Raw genomic sequence first — 19,781 nt, forward strand, 5'->3', positions numbered from 1 at the left:
TAGAACCGATACACATGCATATTCGTAAAGCAGAAATATAATTGGTTAGTAGTCTCTAAACACGCACAGTTCTCACACCCCTAATTATCATGACTAAAATAAGCATTCTATCCATGTAGGTAATTGTGTTGCTCTGCTTCAGTCTTGTAGTTTGTTACTCCCTATTTTCCCATACCGGTCCCTATCTTTCTTGGCCCTGCACCTGCTTTCCCAGCAGCTGTATCTTGTTACAGCCACGGCCTGTTGGCACAACATAATTACTTGGTCTCAGGATTCAGGAATAGCTCAAGGCTACCTTTCTTGTTAACTTCAGCACAGCAACTTCAGTACAATTCTGATTACAGGCCTATTCTAATACCAGGCCTGGATTGTGCAGATCTTCAGAGATTCTAAGGCCATGCTTCTGCAGCCATTCTTCTACAGAGTGCCTCTCCCCTGAAGCTTAAACCAGGATAAAGTGGATTGGGAAGCCAGGCAGAAATGGCAGCAGTAGTAGTATTAGCCTGTGCCTGGATGGAAGTATTCTCCATCTAAAAGTAGATGGGTTTTGATATCACTGACTGGCAAGTGTGTTGGGATTTTGTTTTTGTTGGAAGATAGCAGCCATTCTGTATGGATGTGATCATCATGATACTTCAGATAACTTTTGAAAACATGATTAAAAATATAATCTGTTGCATGGTATAATTAGTAGAATTTTAAAAGTAGTACCTGTGCTATGTAAATGGATCTTCTATAGCAGTCGGGGCTTCAGTGATGGCTTTAAAATATTAGAATCATAGTTTGGGTTGGAAGGGAACTTTAAAGGTTCTCTAGTCTACCACCCCACCCTGCAATAAGCGGAGACAACTTCCACTAGATCAGGTGGAAGATCAGGTAGATTAGAGCATGTCGCTCTGCCTCTAACCAATGAAGGGGCTAATACTAGCAGTCTTCCATGCTGATATTAAGGTTACACTTTTTTATTCTTCTTTTCCTTATCTCGTGGTCTAACAGGAAATAGTGATTTTTATTTTTCAGCTGCGTTGTCTGCTAGCTATGTGTTTGTTAAAAGCAAGGCATGAGAACTAGGGAGATCTTGTTTTGAATGAAGAATGCTGCATTTTCATAGGGTATTGTGGAAAACAGAGCAGTTGTTTGTGTTCTGCAAAACATTACTTGTATTTGAAAATGCCTTGCTACACAGAGTAGACCATACTGGGCCAGTTTACTCTGACTTGCCTACATCACAAAAATCAGTGATGAGAGTATGTGTAATGTCATTGTAATACAGTCTGCACATACTTCAGTAGAAGTACCTTTTAAGTGCATTTGGGCTGAAGTCTGAATTGCTAATAATACAAGACATAAAACCGCAAAATACTAGACAGCACTGGAAGTTTTGACCAGTCTAAAATTAATTTCTTACTGAAAGCAGTGAGGTAGAAAGCTGCTAGCTGCTTTTACCACTGGTAAGCTTTCATTGGTCAACAAAAGCATAATTAAATAAATATCAATTTTTAATGGTGTAAAAAAACCTAGATATAACTTTGAAGTAGTATTACTCCAACATTCAAACAAATGATTTTGATTTTGTTTTGAGAAGAATCTGGTGTGTACTCCAGACGTTGCTATCAGAAAAAAACATTTCTGTAGTAAAACTAACTTACACCTTTCACTTGCATCATTTAGCTTTCAGTTTGGATGCTGAGCAGCCGGATTATGACTTGGATTCAGAAGATGAGATCTTTGTGAATAAGTTGAAGAAAAGAATGGACATCTCTCCTTTGCAATTTGAGGAGATGATAGACAGACTAGAAAAAGGCAGCGGTCAGCAGGTACAATGGTACTTTGAATAAAGTATTTGAAATGCACACTCTGTGTATTGCTATATGAAAGTGACATGCTGGGTTTTACATTTAGCCAGTCAGCCTGCAAGAGGCCAAGCTGTTGCTGAAGGAAGATGATGAATTGATCAGAGAAGTATATGAGTACTGGATTAAAAAGAGGAAAAACTGTCGAGGTCCCTCTCTTATCCCAGCAGTGAAACAAGAGAAGCGAGATGGTTCCAGCACAAATGACCCTTATGTTGCTTTTAGAAGACGGACAGAAAAGATGCAGACACGGAAAGTGAGTAGATGGGTACCTTCCTCTGCTTCCCCCCTCTTACTTTTTGAGAGGGGGAGAAGGATCTTATATAAATAAGTGATTCTGCTTTGTAGTATAAAACAATAAAATTCATGGTGTTCTTTTGTTTAAATTTGCAAGGATAACAACATAGAAGAAACTAGGACAGCTATTGAATGCAAGTTTGTATTCTTTTTCACTAGATCTACTGCTAAACATACTTAATGGTGTTGGTAAGCTGTAGCTCATTGATAGCATGCACATGCTTCTCTGTTTTAGCATGTGATTTGTTTTCTATATACATAAACATTTAGAACTTTTAATTCAGACTATTTAATTTACGTGATCTGGGGAAACATATGCACTGTGTATCTACAGAATCGAAAAAATGATGAAGCATCTTATGAGAAGATGCTTAAGCTCCGTCGAGATCTGAGTCGTGCAGTAACCATCCTGGAGATGATAAAGAGGAGGGAAAAAAGCAAGAGAGAGTTGCTGCATTTAACACTGGAAATTATGGAAAAGAGGTAATCTTTATTGAAAACTTGCTGCAGAAAGCTTTGGAAACTACTTTGTATTCTGATTCCCACAAATACTTAAAACAGCGAGAGATTTTTAAAGTAAGTATTTAGACACTTTCACATTTACAGGAGCTTGTTTTTATATATGGCTATGGAAAGCAAAATAAAATGTTAGGAAGGTGCTGCTTATGGGAAAGTGACCCATCACACTTATCTATGTTGTTTTATTACATATATGTGTGTATTCAAATGTATGTGTATATCCTATATATTATACAGGAAGAGAGATCATAGTTTTAGGTAAACTCATTTAGGAATTTATGTGAAATATGTAGAATAAGGAAGTCCCAGCTAATTCTAAGGCTGTTTCTCATCATTGCTGTTTTTCTTAATTATCACTGTTCTTTTTTAGCAAGGCTTGATCTAATACTGTCTTGAGGAAAACATAAGCATTTCATACGATAGAAAATGTTGCTGTCTAGTCATCTCCTCTTAGTGCTGCTTTTGACATCCTGTTTGTCAGCTGTGATGAAGACCAAATGCTCGGCTCTGTCAGCTGCCACTTCCCAATCAACTGAGAATTGTATTTGAAATGTGTAATAGTTCTCTAGGTTGATACTTAAAATCTGAATAGACTTCTCTAACTTGAGCATCCGTGTTTGAAAACAAATGGTTTGAGTCAGTATCGTAAAGCTTTAAAACTAACGGTTTAGGCTGACTTCTTAGAGAGACAAGTTGAATGTCTCTACTGGGGCATTTTTTTCAAGCCCTGACCATTTTCATTAGAAATAGAGAGGGGAGAAATTTCAAAGACTTTCCTGTAGCTTTTTCAAGGAAAAAGCTGTTGAATAGAGGAGAGACTCTAATGCCCCCCCTTAGAATGGAAAACTGTGCTTCGACTCCACACTTTCCACAGGTCTTGAAATGTAACATGTTTCACGGATCTACTTCTGAAAATATTCCATAACACAGAGAGGGAAGATTCATGAATATGGCACTCTGCCTCAGTGTTAAAAACCTTTTGGGCGATAAATGTATGGTTTTAAATGGTACCTGTCCCCAAGTGAGCAGGGAGAGAAACCGCCTTTCCTTCATCACAATGAAGTTTCCATGTTACAAGTCCCCTTTTCTGAATAATGCTTTCTGTACTACTTACTGTCATCCTGGATGTCCCTTTAGCCCAAGTTGCAAGTATTAGCCTGTTTCTCTGTGTTGTGCAATTTTTTACCAGAGATATTGCAAATATTTCAGCAAATAAAAAAAAAAAAAATAATTCTGATTTCAGGTATAATTTGGGTGACTACAGTGGAGAGATCGTGTCTGAGGTCATGGCACAGCGGCAACCAATTAAACCTACCTATGCTATTCCCATCATTCCTGTGACTAACAGCAGTCCTTTTAAACACCAAGAAGCTATGGAACTGAAAGAATTTAAAGTTAAAGTGAGTAATGTCAGTAATCAAGTTAATAGTTTATGCTGTTATGTATGCAAGATACAGCATTCTATGATGGGAGGAGGGTAGAAGTGTTTTGAAACTGAAAATAGACTAGCTAAGCTGCAGTTGGAATAAAATGCTTTGCTTTGTTGGAGTTACGGGGATAACATATGGACTACCAGCATTCCTCAAGACAGAAATAAAGGCAGTATGGATGAACTACAGACAAAAGGATGCATGCAATAGTGTTGTTACTCTGGGACATACGAATGTTTTTCTTTAATGCCACCCATAAAGTTAGGATAGCCTGAACAAAACTGTATTTATTACCTAGATACTGGACAAAGATAGGACTAATGAGTTAAAACGTAATTTCTTGTTCTAAATTATGTAGTTATTTTGTTCCGGAGGGTGGGTTATTGTTTGGGGTTGTTTTTTTTCAATGTGATCCACTGATATTCCCAGCATACTGTATGTCTTTGTCTGGTTTTATATTTAACTAAAGTGTCAAATAATCTTACTTGATTTAGACAGCTGACCAGCACTTTTTTCCCTGCAGGCTTTAATTTTGTGTCATACACAGCATAGCTACAGTGCCAACAACTGAGCTTGTTAAATAGGTCAGGTAACACAGGAGAAATGCTGAGGTATAATTTGAATTTTAAACAAAGACTTCTTATAACTGAAGAATGTCCAGAGCCTGTTCTGAATCTGGCAAGGTGGCTTGAATTGGTGAATACTTCCGTTGAGAGTAGAGCATTTTAATTGAGATTGCTGCAATCTATTTACCTGTTAGTGATGTTGGGTCAGCACAGTTCTTGCAGCTTGAAAGAAACTTGTTTCTTGGAAACTTGAGAAGTGCGCTTCAATTTGACTTTGCATAGTATGGGGAGATGTGTTTTAATTTTTAGAGGATTTTCTGGGATTCTAGGTATCTTTCCGAAGTCTTAACTTTTTTGCTTTTAAAGCATTGTTTAGTGCTTAGTAATTCCCTAACACAGCATAAATGCCTATTACAGGTGCCTCATGGAGATAATTTTATATATTTTGGTCTACTTCTCCGAAATAGTACTGTTACCTTAACAGCTACTGTTTCATCTAGCATGGATTGAGCTAAGAGTGCTTGATTCCACTTTATCTGTTAAATGTTTCAGTTACTGGAAATGAGATACAGATATTCATGAAATGACTGCATGTTTTGTTATCAAGGTGGTGGAAAGATGAGTTCACTTTTTAGTGTGCTTAAACAGGAGTTTTCCAAAACTCCTGATTTCATCTAATTTGCTTGTGTGTCTAATTTTACACTGCTGTTTTCTTCTTTTGCAGCAAGATAAACCTGATGTTATTAGACCCAAAAGGAAGTATGAGAAGAAGCCAAAAGTCTTACCTTCGTCTGCTGCTGCTACTCCTCAACAGACAAGTCCTGCTGCACTGCCAGTCTTTAATGCTAAAGATTTGAATCAGTATGATTTTCCTAGCTCAGATGAAGAACCTCTCTCCCAGGTAGGACCTGTAAGAGTTCTATGCAGCTCTTGGGGAAAGAAGTAAAACTCATTAATTGACTAATATCTCTCCTCATACACCTCCCATCCCCCTCTTAAAGGTCTTGTCTGGTTCTTCGGAGGCTGAGGAAGAAAATGATCCTGATGGTCCTTTTGCCTTCCGTAGGAAAGCAGGCTGTCAGTACTATGCTGTAAGTAGAATTTCCTTGTGTTTCGTAAGACAAAGCACCTGTGGGAAAATATCTTGTGTTTAATTGTTTAAAATTATTTTAAGCCTCATTTAGACCAACCTGGCAACTGGCCATGGAGTAGCCCTAAAGAGGGAAGATTAGGAGATGTGCGTTACAGATACTGCTTAACCACCCTCACTGTACCACAGAGGTGTATTGGGTTTGCACGAAGACGGGTCGGCCGTGGTGGAAGGTAAGTCCTACATAATTGTTCCTGTTTTTAAAAACAAAATTTAAAATAAAAAGTAATTGGTAAGATGCAAAGTTTAAGAAAATCAAACCCCTCAAAAATTGAGATGTCGGAGAGATTGACTTTTTAAATACTTCCACTTGGTATGAGTTTCCTTAGCTGGTTAATGTCTCCGTTTTTATTTTGTGGTAGTAGAAGCTGTTTTAATACAATTTTCTTAAATGGTTCTAGGGGGGTGTTTATTGATGGCACTCCCAAGCTCTGAGGTGAAAATAGGTCTGTGTTTTCAGTTGTGATTGGTGGCTTGTATTTAAATTATTTGCATGGCTGTTTTCAAATAGTAGTATTCAAAAATAGCTAAAACCACATTTTTCAGAAAATGTTTTTCTGAGTTTGGACCATGTTTCGTGATTTGCCAGTTGCAGAGAATTTTGAGAGGAGTGCTTAAATGACAATAACTTAAATTTTGAACATGGCAAAAATATCAAAGACTTAAGCACTTTCAGGTATTTTGCTTCTAAGCATCTGTATCAAAACAATTTATAAATAGGTCAGTGTTGAATAAATGCTATATTTTTAAAATATGGAATATGTCTTTAAAAATTATACGTTGCTATTGGATTTTAATTTTAAAAAATAATAAGAATGTGTTTTGGTTTTCAGATTAACACTTAGCACCTCTTCACACATTAGCAAGTCAGATTGGCATATCGGCAAAATCAGAATTGGAGCTGAATGCTCTTACTGGGATTTTGCAAGGGCATTTGGAAGTTAATGTGTGACATCCCCACTGCATTGGGATGGTTGTGGGTGCATTCAGTATATATGGGTATAAGGCTTTTGAACTTGAAGTTACTTTAGGAGGGCATTTAAATTGCTCTTTAGTTAATTAAGCAATTTTATTTTGTTCTCTGGGGTTTTTTCTTTGCATTGTAGAACTCTGTCTTCCAGCCTGACTTTAAAAAAAAATATGTATAGTTGCAGTGTTTCAGTATATATGTGATGTACATCAGCTGTTCAAACAGTAAAAGCTAGAGGATACCTGTGAAGAGAAACCTAAACATAGTACTTACAGTAAAGTAACATGTAGTCATGCATTGTGTCCATCAGCAGGGATTGCTTGTTCTAGAACAGTTTTGTGTAGTTTATTCTATCCCTTTGTCACACATGGCAAACTGGTGACTTTCTTGGTATTTTCTTGCCACTGTATCATTCTGCATTGTTTTCCTGTTTTTAGGGTGCTACTAGACAGAGCGCATTCGGACTACGATAATACATTTCATCAGCTGGATTTGGAAATGTTTTCCTCATCACAACACTCTTCAATCAGTCAACTTGCCAATACCTCAGAAACAAATACCTCGGACAAATCTTTCTCGAAAGACCTCAGTCAGATACTAGTCAATATCAAATCATGTAGATGGCGGCATTTTAGGCCTCGGACACCATCCCTACATGACAGTGACAATGATGAACTCTCCTGTAGGAAATTATACAGGGGTATAAATCGGACAGGCACAGCACAACCCGGGACCCAGACATGCAGTACCTCTATACAAAGTAAAAGTAGCAGTGGTTCAGCACATTTTGGTATGTTCATTTTGACAAACTTGCTTCTAGGAATGTTACACCCTGCTCAGATAATCCAGAATGTCGTTAGGTCATCCATACCTTACATCATGGTCTATTTTGATGGTAACAGCCCATCTTCACTTTTTCTTTATTTGGTACATAGAATGTTTGTTTGTATTGCTAGTGGTAGTGTACTGCATCTCAAATTCATGCAACTGCTGCCTTGGTATGTAATTGTAATTTTAGAAATATGAAGACTTAGAAATCAGTATTGTGTTAGGGTTTAGGTTGACTCAGAAGATCTGGATTTTTAAAACAAAAAATACAGTGATTGAGATGTTGATATAAATACTACATTTCAAACCTTTTCTAGTACAAGATGTGGTGGTGGTGGGAAATGTTTAGTCACAATGTAAGCTTTTAAAATCGCAGCATATTAGGAGTTCATACTTGAATTTACATGAAATTAAATGCCATTTCCCATCCAAAAAATACCCAGTCCCCCCCAGTGATGCATCCTGCTCATGCTTGGCAAAATTCTTGGACTAGTCACCCCTGTATCTCATCAGCAAGTGGCAGATTACATCTTACAGGACGTGAATTGCAGAACTGAGTAAGAAAATTTGATATAGTGTTAATTGGTTTTTAATTAGAATAGTGTTGGGTAACATCACTCTTCATATTCGGTTCTTCATGCTGGAAGACTGATATTTATGTAGTTAGAATGTAACTTAAGTTGAATTTTGATCAGTCAGTACAATAAGTGCCATCTTCTTACAGAAAGTGATGTTTTTTACTAAAAAATTACTTTAGGTTCACCACCAGTTTTTAAGGAGTCCCTAGAATAATCTTTTCCTTGCCATTTCGAATTACGGCTTTGGAAATAAATTAGAAAACCTGAGTAACGTAGGAGTGGGGTGGGGAGAGATGCATGTACCTAATAAACTCCCCAAATTGTGGGATATTTTGGAGATTTTCTTAAAGAGGAGTGTACCCTGGTATTGGATTACTTTAATCTTGTTTTCCAATATATTTTTTACTTTCCCTCCCTGCACCACCTTATTTTTATTTTTTTTCCCTGAAAATTCTGCCGCCTTGCATTTTTAGACTTTCTGGGCAGCTTTATTCTGCTGCTTTATTTAATGCTTCCTCTCCATACTGTGCTAGAGTAGGCCCTTGCACCCATTCTCCATTCTTTCTCTTTTATGACTCTTCTTGCTGGAAATATTAGGGCTAAAACTGATGGTTCTTCTGGTTTGTGATCTAAGTATGGCTTTTGCTGTTTAAATTCTGACCCTCCAATGTTTCAATTCGGTAAACGAAGTCCAGAACTGAACAAGAGCATCCTCGTTGTCTAGTGGATAGTCTGAACTATGATAAAATGGTAGTCAGGTTACTAGTGTGAAAACAAAACTACGATGTGATGAACAGATTAGAAATACACTATGAAATACTAATGGCCAGTACATTACACCTGAAAATCACATAGACTTGGAAAATTGGCTGATTGAGTTTAAAGCATGTCTCTGTGTGTGGTTTTTTTCATTAAATAGGTGATTAAGATATTTACACCATGTAGGAATTAAATGTAGTTGCTACTTATGCTGATGAGTTCTGTCCAAGGTTTTAATTGTGTGGTTGTATTTTCAAGCCTGTGGGAAAGTAATACATACATATAAACACCTAGCATGTTAGGTTCACTTGTGCTTGGAATCCTATGCAGATGTTTCATCATCTGTGTAATATATGTAAGGTAGTATTCCCAGCTTTTCCAAATGAAGTGGAGTTTAGATTTGTGTTTTTACTAGGATTTGATACAAGAATGAAATAATAAAAAAAATATGTCTGAATTCAGATATATATAATTTAAATTAGTTACCACAGTCTTTGGAAAGTCACTTGTTATTAATATTACCAGGCAGACTGTACCCATTTAACTACTTATAACCTTAGTCGTGATTCCTGTAGCATTGGAGGTGTATAAGAGGTTTTGTATGTGCTGTAACCATGATCATCTGTTTAGGTATAGGTGTTTGAAAGGAGGATACGGTCTAGTTCATCTTGGTGCCATTCTGTTTTCTAGTGTTCTTTTTTTTCAGTTTCTTAGAGGGTTCTTTAGGATACATTGTCTACACAGATTACAGGTGTGTTTGTGTATCTCATACCTATGAGTTTGAGTTCTTGAAAAGTGTGTATCAGTTGGGGCTGCAGCTGCTGAGCTATGTCATCTTACTTTCTGTAGCAAATACTATAAAAAATGTCAGGTATCTAATATCTGTACTGAAGTTTTTCTAATAGTTGCTACTACAGATTGACAACCCTGTAGCGTGTTCCTATTCCTTTTTCTTAACTGTCTTTAAAGCTGGGAGTTTGTTTGGATTTTTTAGGTTTATTTCTCTTTGCCTTTCAGGTTTTTGAAGTGGCAGTAGGCCTTTTTACCAGAAAACACTCATTAATGTTTTATTATCATAAAAAAACCCCAACTCTTTAAAAAACCCTGTTATTCTTTTGTTGCTGCAGCGAGTTTTGGTCAAACCATGTTGCTTACCTGTAAGATGAAGCTTGTCCTGTGATTGTGTAGTGGCTGGCAGAGGTGATCATGCTGCTATTCGTTATGCGCAATCACGTGAATGTTGTCACATTAAAGTAGTTCAGAGAAGTCTTGAGCTCTTTACACCTTGAATAATCCAGACAACATGCCACTGATGCGGAAAACCTTGCTCTTCAAGTCTGTGTATACATGGCCAGCACAGGCATGAAGTTGAGATGGTATCTCAGGTCTTCTGTTAATCAGAGGGCATGTTATAAAAGCTGTGCTGTGACATACCATTCTCGGACTACAGGAGGCATTGCTTTTCATCCTTGAACATTGGAGAGAGGTTTCCCCAAAGAGCCAGGCATTTTATTAACATTTTGAAGTGACTTTGACCCTGAAGACATGCAAGTTATTCTGGTCCTGGCTTTCAGAGCGCTCATCATGAAAGATATATGGAAGTTGATGTTGCCGCATTGAGATTTTGTGTGTAAACTGAAGGGATTTTTTTTTTCTTTTTAACAAAAAAATCCCTTACAAGTTGCTTGAAAAACAGGGCTTGTAGTGGACTTGTCATGTGCTGAAGTATAGACATCAGCAGCAGGATCAAGTGACCAAGAAAAGTAGCACCGCTTTTGAAGAGGGTGGTTCCTTTTCATCGTACTAAAGAATTATGAAAAAGAATCCTTTGCCCTCTTGCAAAAAGAGCTGATTCAAGAATCTTCAGTCAGATGTTATACAGAATATCACTAAAAGGGGCAAGAGTGTAAAAGTATGATTCTCGGGGAGGAGTAACTTGTTCAGTGGGGAGGCTATTCACTTTGAACAAAATGCAGCAAAACTACTTCAGAAAAGGAGCCTGTATTGCTGACAGTCTCATCAAGTTTCTGAATCGTAATCTTCAGAGGTGGAGCTTGTGTTTTAAGTCTGGAATGTACAGTAGGCATGAATATTCATCTAAAGTATTTGTCCCAGGCATTCAGTCTTCCTTGTTAGATTAATTGATTGACCTAGTTCTGCCAGTTCTGTAGTCTTCAAACTGCATCGTGTTATAGAGAGACTGTGCTTTCTTCAGGAGACTTGCTGTTAAATATGTCATGTTCGTATTTTTGGATGCCTGCATCTAGTAATCAAAAGTTTGAGATGTTTAAAACTGCACAGCATGTATAATTGGCGCAGCCTTGTGTTTAGGAGGCAGACCAGAGATACCAGTCTACTAGTGAAAGATTGGAGCACTGGTTCCCAGGTTGCATAGCAAGACCAGGCAACTGTCTTGCATTTTGTTGTTTTCTGTGTTCTTTGCCCAGAAGTGGGGTCACTTTGAAAAGAAAGTCTGCAAACCTGTCAAGACTAAAAAGGCTAGCAGTAGAGTCTGCTTACTAAGTTTGTAATTCTTTCTTTGAGAAGCCGAAGTATTCCAGCAGAAGCCTTTTAAGAGTTAGGATGTTTAGTATTCTAGATCTACTGTATATGAAAAACTGCAGGCATCCAGAATGTAGTTAAGATAAAGAATCCCGAGTAGCTTACCTTGCTTTCTCTTGTAAACTAGAGATTTAGATGACGTGCTGCAAGTTGTTATTTCTAAGGAATTCCCACAGAAAGTCACTGAAGAGCAATGTACATTTTCCCCAGCAGACTTGGATACTTTTTTTGTGTCTCATAATCTGCTTTTTAAAAGCAAGTTTGCACACTTGCAGGGGTCTAGCAGGATGGTGAACTGTGCTTCCACTTCCCAAATGTGCCTTTAGCATTCTGTCTGTTTAATGGAGCTATACTGTTTTTTTCATGTTCTCATTAAGGATGCCTGACATCTGTCTTCAGGCATCCCTTTCCTGGAAAGAAGCCGGAAGAAGCTCCTCAATCGTTGTGGCAGTTCCTTGCACCAGAGTAGAAGGGCTTGTCCTACCTTTTCATTGCTCTCATGCTATCACTGGCTGTGTTTAGATCTTTTTATTTGATCCTTGCATCTGTAATGGTCTCAGTACTGCTCTCTGTTTTACTGTCTTCTCTTTTTCAAATACCTATTTTCACATTGCAGGTTAAACTTGGTCATGAAAAATACTGACATTTGTAATGGCCGTTTTGAGTTATCGTTGGAACTTTGCAGTCTTGGCTTATCCGTAGATGAGATGTTGAGAACCTAGTTGAAGAAGCAATGGCTTTGGGAGTAATAGATGTGTATAGCCCACCCTAGGCTTAGTTGAAGGAGGAAATCTTAAAAGGAAAAGCCTCTTCAGTCTGGGAAATGTGACTGGGGGTGGAGGGAAGAGTCAGCACTTACTAAAACATCTGAGCACTTCTGGAGACTTTGAGACTTGTAATTACATTAGATTTTCTCATTCAGCTTTAACCCAGTTGGAGTAGTACTTTGCTCCAAAGTGCTGAATCTTTGGGCTTGTGTGAACTGTTACACTTTGTCTGCATCCCATGCAAGGATGGGTCATGTTTGTAACTGCGGAGTAAACTACGTACCCCAGCTGGTCTGTGACATTTTCAGTGGAAACTCATGTAAGAATGATGGGCAGACAAATACAAATGCATAGCAAGCATTCCTAACTTTCATTCAGTGGCTAGTAAAAATCCTCATTATTTATTTCCTGTCTGTTTTTCTTCCACTACCAAGTAGGGAGTGCATATATATGTATCTTATATCTAGTTTTATAATTTCTAAGTCTAGAGTTCTGATACTAGGAATTTCATACTTAAGTTCTGTTGGGCTGAAATATAAGGCTGTTGTAGTAATAATCAAGGGCGTAATGATTCATGTTCTCATAGTGTCTAATAATGCCATGTTTAAGTAAAATCAATCTTGAACTTCTTTTCAGAAAGTGAAACATCTTTGGGCCTGGTGCATCAAATACTAAATCACACTGATGGCTCTAAGTCTCTCCAATCTTCCGAATTCACTGGTGAGAACTTGCTATACAGTAGAAAATCTTTAACCAGGCAATGTAAGCAAGATAACATCTTTCATAAAATAGAAATTTAAAAATGTGATGTTCAGGATTGCTTGGTTTTGTGAATGATGTTTGCTTTGCATGCACTTTGGCATTAGTAACCACTAATTGTTCTCTTATACAGCAGGGTTGTGATGCTGTCATGTATTTCCCTTAAGAAAACATTGTAATGTGATTACACACACCATAGCAATTCTGTAGTTTATGGGATTTCTCAACTGGAAGCTTTAGTTATGAGATCTTTCTTCTGTTATCTGATTGAAACTGCCTTTTTAATGACCATCACCTTACCTGGAAGATCAGGGATCCAGTACTCTGGATTTTTAGGGAAGTTCTTTGAACTCAATGTAGTCTTAACTTTTCATTTTTCATACTGAAATAACCTTTCCAGTTGTTAACTTGATGTTATAAAGCAACTGCTTTTTTAAGTTACTCTAATTCTTCAGATGTTTAACAGGACTCAGGCATTTGCTGAAAGGTTTAAGCTGTTTGATTCTCTTTTTTAAACTTTAAAAAACCAAAATGCTTACCTGGATAGGTTATTGTGTTTACTCCACAAAGCTTGTTCAGTTTCCCTGGCAAATCTAGTGAGTGTCTTCCGTTCAGGAAATAAAAAGGAATGCTAGCAGGGGGGCCAGGAGTTTACACACACATTTTCTTGTCCAGGATGTGCTTCCTGGTTCATAGGAAACTGGTTCTTGTGGTTAATTTTTTTATAAGTTGGTGTTTTCCTACTTCAGGGAAGCAGAGTAACAACTAGTGAGTTACCTCACAGTAAAACTTGCAGTAGTAGTTGGGAGGGGGGCTGTGGCTGTTTACCAGACGAAGACCAGTCTGTTCATACAGGGTCCACAGCTAGCCTACCGCCTCACAGGTTTTGGCCGCTTCTGGGAAGGACTTGCATTTTCAAGGAAGCTAAATGTAAGCTGCAGCGCTGTAAGACTAGTATGTGTTAAATGCTATGGTAAAATGAGTTAGCACTAGTAAAAATCGTTTTATATTGCAGTATAAAAGTGCTGAGAACTGTGGATCTTTTGAGAAGTCCATTGACAGCATCACAGTTACTCTGTGCTCTAGGAAACAACATTTGTTGAGTGTCAGCATCCCACAGAATTTGGTAGATATGTAAACAGAATCATCCAATTGAAAGATATTATCCAGTGGCTTAATTTGAGCAAAAAAGGGGTATGTAATTATCCTAAAGATTACAAACATCTTGATTATAGTCATGTAAATGATTGTGGGAAGGCGTATTCATAGCGTAGTGAGCAAGAACTCAGTTTTTTAACAGCACAAGATTTGTGGCTGTCGCTAAGGAGATAGTAAGCAGGCATTTATCCTGTCAGTCAGTCTTAGTAATGTATGGTGTTTCTTTCCTTGTATTCATAGCTGTGGATCTCTGAAGTGTTTTCTTCTACCTTCCATTCCTTTTTGCAACCTGTAAGCCAGAAAACACTCTCTTGCTGCTAAAGTGTAGGACTGATACCGTTGCAGAATAGGGGGTGTGTTATCCCAAGCTGTTAAATGAAGAGAAGTGTTATATGATGTACTGACTTAAAATCCCAATGGTTGTCTCAACTGAAATGTTATAACTTGATTCTGAATTCTACCAGAGACAATTCAGAAGCATACTGAGTTTTAATTGTTCTAGTTCAAAACAGTATGCTGCAAACAAACAAGTAAGAAGCATTCATGTAGCCTCGTCTGTCAGTAAAACTTGAGCTACCCATCTTCTGACAGCTGTCTTGACATGTGGATAACTCCAGGTAACATTGTACCTTAAAAGGTTCCTAATGTTTAAGGTTAGGAAGAGAGTTGGGTTAATTTGAGGAGTCAGGTGACTTGCATAAATTACTGTAAGTGTCTTGGAAAGTATGTAGGAGTTTGGGGGGAAGGTACAGTTGTTAGCTAGGGAAGACAGTTGAGACACTCTAAAATGGTAATGTTCTTATTTATAATGTATCTGTAGTGGCACTTGAGATACTCCCACCCCTTGCTGGATTCTGTGTAGTGAATGAAGCTGGCTATTTTGCCGCTGTCCAATTCAGCACATTCTGTAGTATTAAATAGTTACTCCTGTATGATGGAACCATGACCACTGGTCTTAGCATGCTGTTTGGGAAGAGTCTGTAAACACTGCACTGTCTAGGGCTGCTGGAGCAAGAATCTGTTTTAAAATCTCATGTGTTGTCTTTAACCACTGAATGTTACATCTTGTCCCTTTTTTTTTAACTTGAAGCTGTTGTTCAGTTGTCCGTTGCTTTATTAACTTTTTTTAAAGCCTTGAATGTCTCCATTAATACCAGGAATATGTAGCTTTGTGTAGCAATACCCTGAGTTACCAGAAATGTGGTTGCTGATCTAAGTTTACAGAAAATGTGTGGGCTTGCTTCTTGCCTGCTGGTTTTTTTCCAGGCAGATAAAGACCAGTGTATGACACAAAAGAAAATTACATTCATTTTTGCTACTTCTACGTTTACCATTTTTCTCTGACACAGATGAAAGCTTTTCAGCTGTATCCTTTCTTTTCTTTAGAATAAAAACGGGAAGAGGTAATAAAACTTCTGGAAGACAGTTCTTAGGGACACTGTTTTTTCTAGAAAAGGTTATGTTCATGAGATACTAAGTTTGGTGCCTATGCGATTGCATCTAAGCTAGCTTTGTGGGTAAGAAAAAAAAATCCTCTCTGCAAGCCATATAATGAACCCATTAAAGCGGCTACGTTTTTATGGTCTGCATTGCATTCTCCTTGAATTGCTTTTTAAAAGAGGACTGTTGAACTTAGACTAGCTCTTAGAGAAGTTTAGGACTGTGCCTGCAGAGATAGACGCACAGAGTCAGTACACCCATGATTCCACTGTGCTGAGCATATGTGTGATATCCCACTCTAACATAAAGTATGTACAAATACTTCTTGTGTGCATGGGAATGATAGTCTCCAGAAACAATTTACCTCACAATCAATACGCTTGGTTTTTTTCAGTTGAAGTGTAATACAGACTGTATTCTGTGAGCAGGAGGGGAAGAAACCTAATGATAATGTTAGTGAGCAAAGTACATGGTGGCTTTTAACAGAAGAAGAATAAAGTATGCTCTCTTAGTTTGCAGATCTCCAAAAGAAATGATGATAAATTCTGGTTTGGATAGTTCTCAGTAGTCGTAGCAGTAGTAGTGTTTTCAATAAAACCTTCTATGTAGTGGTCCTTTAGCATGGAGGGGGAAGAGCTAGTTTATGTAATACGATCTATAACCTCTTCTGGTACATGAGCCTATCTGGGTATGCTGTGGAATGAAAAAGGAGTATCAATCAGATTATTTTAGGAGGCTGTAGCTTGCAGCAGCCCTTTATGGGCAGTGTTATTTTTCTAAACTGTATGCAACTGGTTAATTCAGAATCTCACAGTGAATCTCTGATAGTTCTGTAAACAGTGTTTTGAAATGTCCAGTAGGGTTTCGCCTTTAATAAGGGAAGCAGCAAAAATGTTGCTGAATGTTTTAACCTAAATTGAAAAACCTGAAATAAGCTGGTTTTGAGTGTGTTTTCAGGTATGACAGGCAAGTAGGCATTTCCTTTGCATTTTTGAGGTGGTGTTTGTAAGTGTGTCTGGATATTTCAGCAGAAGTAAGAGAAGCGGTTTGAATGTAGGTAAAGGTTGTGGCCATAGTGGGGTTCTTCTGTCACTTGTTAACTGTGACAGCTGTATACTGTTTTCATAGTGGTGGGAAACTTACAGCTGTAAGGGTCACAGAATACTTAAAAAGAAATATACTAATGCGCAGTTTGAAAATTAGTTCATCTAACTGTTGCTTCCAGAAAGCGCTCGAAGACTGTACTAAATAATGGCTATCCTAAACAAACACAGCTTGTCTCAGTAAACTTTATTTACTGTTTTTTCCAAAAGAAAACAGTATTTTGGAGTTGGTTAAACCAATATAGGTGACTGTGCTTTACAACTGTATTTCATAGCCAAAATCTAAAATACACCTAAGGCTTGAAAACTGAAACTAAATATTAGTTAAGTTTTACTTACTCAAATGGACAAAAGTGAGATGGTTATGACAGTGGAAATATTTATCTTAATTCAGACAAAGACGGTGGTGTAACATGTCTTTTTTTTTTTCCTGTTTTTCCTCTTTGTCAGTCTGTGAGTTTTTATTTATATCACTTGCACTGCTTGGGAACAGGCTGCATATTTCCAGTGTCTTGTATAATAAAGTTTGTAGAATAAAATAGCTTACTAATACATGGAACCTTCAGTATCATTGGCACTATGTTGGCTAAGCCGTACCAATTCTAAATTTTAAAGTTTTTAAAAAAACTTCACTACTAACCAGTCAATATAAACGAAATGTCTATCAGTACTAGAACAATACATCCATTTTTCTCCCTCTGCTACTCAGCTTTCTACATGTTAATCTTTGTGTACTAAAGCTTTCTTGCTCTAACTTCTGTGTTTGGTGACAGTCTTAAACTAATAGTCCTTTAGTTTGTTGGTTTTTTTTTAATGTAAAGTAGAACTAAAATTTAAACAGCCAGCCTCTGAATATTGGTCTATGAATTCTGGGGGTTTTTGTTTTTTGGAGTGTGTGTGTGTTTGTTTTAGTAAGGGTGTTCAAGAACGTTACTACTAAGCTATTCCCCTAGGAATAACTTCAAAACATTGAAGAAATAAAGCATGTTGAAGTGAGATTTAACTGTAAGAGTATTGGGAAGTAATTTGTGACTTACGGCAATATAAACAAGTGGTACATCCCTACTTCCTGAAGAATGTTACATAAAAAAAAATAATAGCTTGAATGTAACAGCTGAATAAAAATTTATAACTTCTACTGCTCAGATGGCAAAGTGCTGGTGGTAATTTAGTGCCTATTTCCAGTACTTAATAGAAGGATTTTGAACAATGTTTAAAAAAAACAAACACAAAACCACCACAAATAATGCTGGAAAAATGCATGTTCAGTAGTGTTTGTTCTGTTTATTTCAAAGTATTAATTCTAATTTTGGTTAGCTGTTTGTATTGACTTGTTAACCCAAGTTTATACATACGTTACCATTGCTTTTCAGAATCCTGTTGTATCCAGAAGCAGATGATTATAGTTTTGATAGAAACAAGATTTTCTTCAGGCAAGCAAGCCTGATGGAGTGATTAACAAAAAAACCTTTGAAATTGCAGTTTGTGAACAGAATTCAAGTGTGGTGGTGATTTGTTGCCAAACAGTAGTGAACTTTCCCAAAAGTACGATTTCCACTGCATTCTAGAAGTATGACCACTGTTTATAGCACTTATTTGGGAGCATCTGTAAAATCTGAAAATATAACGGAAGGAAAAATCTGAAAGATGTATCCTAGACTGAATTTGCAAGGTGATTCACATTCCAGCCTTTTAAATTGAAAACAAGACTTCCTTGCACTTGGAATGTAAATTTAAAAAAAAAAAAAAAGACAAACCCTCAACATTTTACAAAGTTAATCAATGAACTAATGACTCCTCACCCCTACGCCATTGGGCATCCCCTTGTGAATCTGTATGAATGATGCTGGTTTTTATAGATCTTATACTTGTGGGCTAGCTGGATAAAATTCTTGTTGACTTGTGATGCACTGACTGCTGGGTCACTTTTCAGAGCTTTTAGAGGGAAGGATGCAGCTCTATCAAATTCTTTATTGATGGAGTTGCTTGTACGTATGTGATTAAAACCAACAAAAATACTGTATTATGATCAAGGCCAGGCTGGATGGGGCTTTGAGGAACCTGGTGTAGTGGCAGGTGTCCTCACCCATGGCAGCGGGGTTGGAACTAGATAATTTCTAAGGTCCCTTCTAACCCAAACCATTCTATGGTTCTGTGATAGCCTGCACAGCTGTAAGTGTGCCCAGTTTAATATCTTCAACTAAATTTAAATAAATCTTGAAGGTACCCAGTACCTACAACTAAAATGTAACCTGTGAGGGCTGAGAGCATGCAGTTTCCAAGTTTTGCATATAAACCTGCTTTACTAATAATGCAGATACTGTAGTTTCACAAAGGGAAAACAGCGGTGCCATTTGTACCTGTAATTTCTTTTTAATCAGTTACTAGAGTTTTTGGTGGTTTTGCCCCCTCCCTTTTTGGTGTCGAGCTAAATGCAAGAGCAATTAAAGCCTTTGTACTAAAAAAGAGCGTAAGAAGGGAAGGCTTAATTTGAACAAAAATTTCTAGAGGATGATAGCCTTTTTGCCATAAAGGTGCATTAAGGCTCTTAGGAACTTGCTGTGGTGTGGGGGTTTTTTGGTGGTGTGTTTTTGTTGTGGGGGTTTTTTTAGGATTATAGATGTGTTTATATACACAACACCTACATATTTTGATATAGTATTTTCTCGTTTTGTATTTTGTTCAGCATTTACAGCCGAACAATACCAGCAACATCAACAGCAACTGGCACTAATGCAGAAACAGCAGCTTGCACAAATTCATCAACAGCAAGCAAATAGTAATTCCTCTGCCAACACATCACAGGTGAGGGATTTGTCTGTGCTATGATTTATCCCTCATTGTTTCCCACCAGGGTTCATCTCTAATTGTCAACTGTTGCCATAGAACCTTGAAACTAACCAACAGGAAAGTGGCTTTCGCCTGAATCTACATCATAGCCATTCTGTAAAGTGTTTAGAAGGGACACTGCAGGTGAGTGTGGCAGGCATTGCCTCTGCTCCCTCTTAAAAAAAAAAAAAAAAAAAAAAAAAAAAAAATGGG

The 19,781-nt window shown here is 37.5% G+C and overlaps 1 protein-coding gene across 11 annotated transcripts in view; it reads left to right on the forward strand.

Annotated features, from left to right (window-relative positions):
• EPC1 (enhancer of polycomb homolog 1) overlaps window positions 1-19,781 on the forward strand; it is a 68,054-nt gene that overhangs the window by 44,764 nt on the left and 3,509 nt on the right. For 3 of the 11 annotated variants that reach the window (XM_027809962.2, XM_014282535.3, XM_055706921.1), the window contains 11 exons: window positions 1,672-1,817; window positions 1,903-2,109; window positions 2,485-2,633; window positions 3,913-4,069; window positions 5,390-5,566; window positions 5,667-5,756; window positions 5,840-5,988; window positions 7,223-7,575; window positions 12,916-13,041; window positions 19,426-19,544; window positions 19,626-19,712. In XM_027809962.2, the coding sequence (XP_027665763.1) occupies window positions 1,672-1,817; window positions 1,903-2,109; window positions 2,485-2,633; window positions 3,913-4,069; window positions 5,390-5,566; window positions 5,667-5,756; window positions 5,840-5,988; window positions 7,223-7,575; window positions 12,916-13,041; window positions 19,426-19,544; window positions 19,626-19,712 (1,760 nt within the window). Of the gene's footprint in view, window positions 1-1,671; window positions 1,818-1,902; window positions 2,110-2,484; window positions 2,634-3,912; window positions 4,070-5,389; window positions 5,567-5,666; window positions 5,757-5,839; window positions 5,989-7,222; window positions 7,576-12,915; window positions 13,042-19,425; window positions 19,545-19,593; window positions 19,713-19,781 lie in introns of all 11 variants that reach the window. The other 8 variants (XM_055706922.1, XR_008731706.1, XR_008731707.1 and 5 more) reach the window with 8 other exon arrangements.

Source organism: Falco cherrug, chromosome 4 (genome assembly GCF_023634085.1).
Source record: "Falco cherrug isolate bFalChe1 chromosome 4, bFalChe1.pri, whole genome shotgun sequence".
Lineage (NCBI taxonomy): Eukaryota > Metazoa > Chordata > Aves > Falconiformes > Falconidae > Falco > Falco cherrug.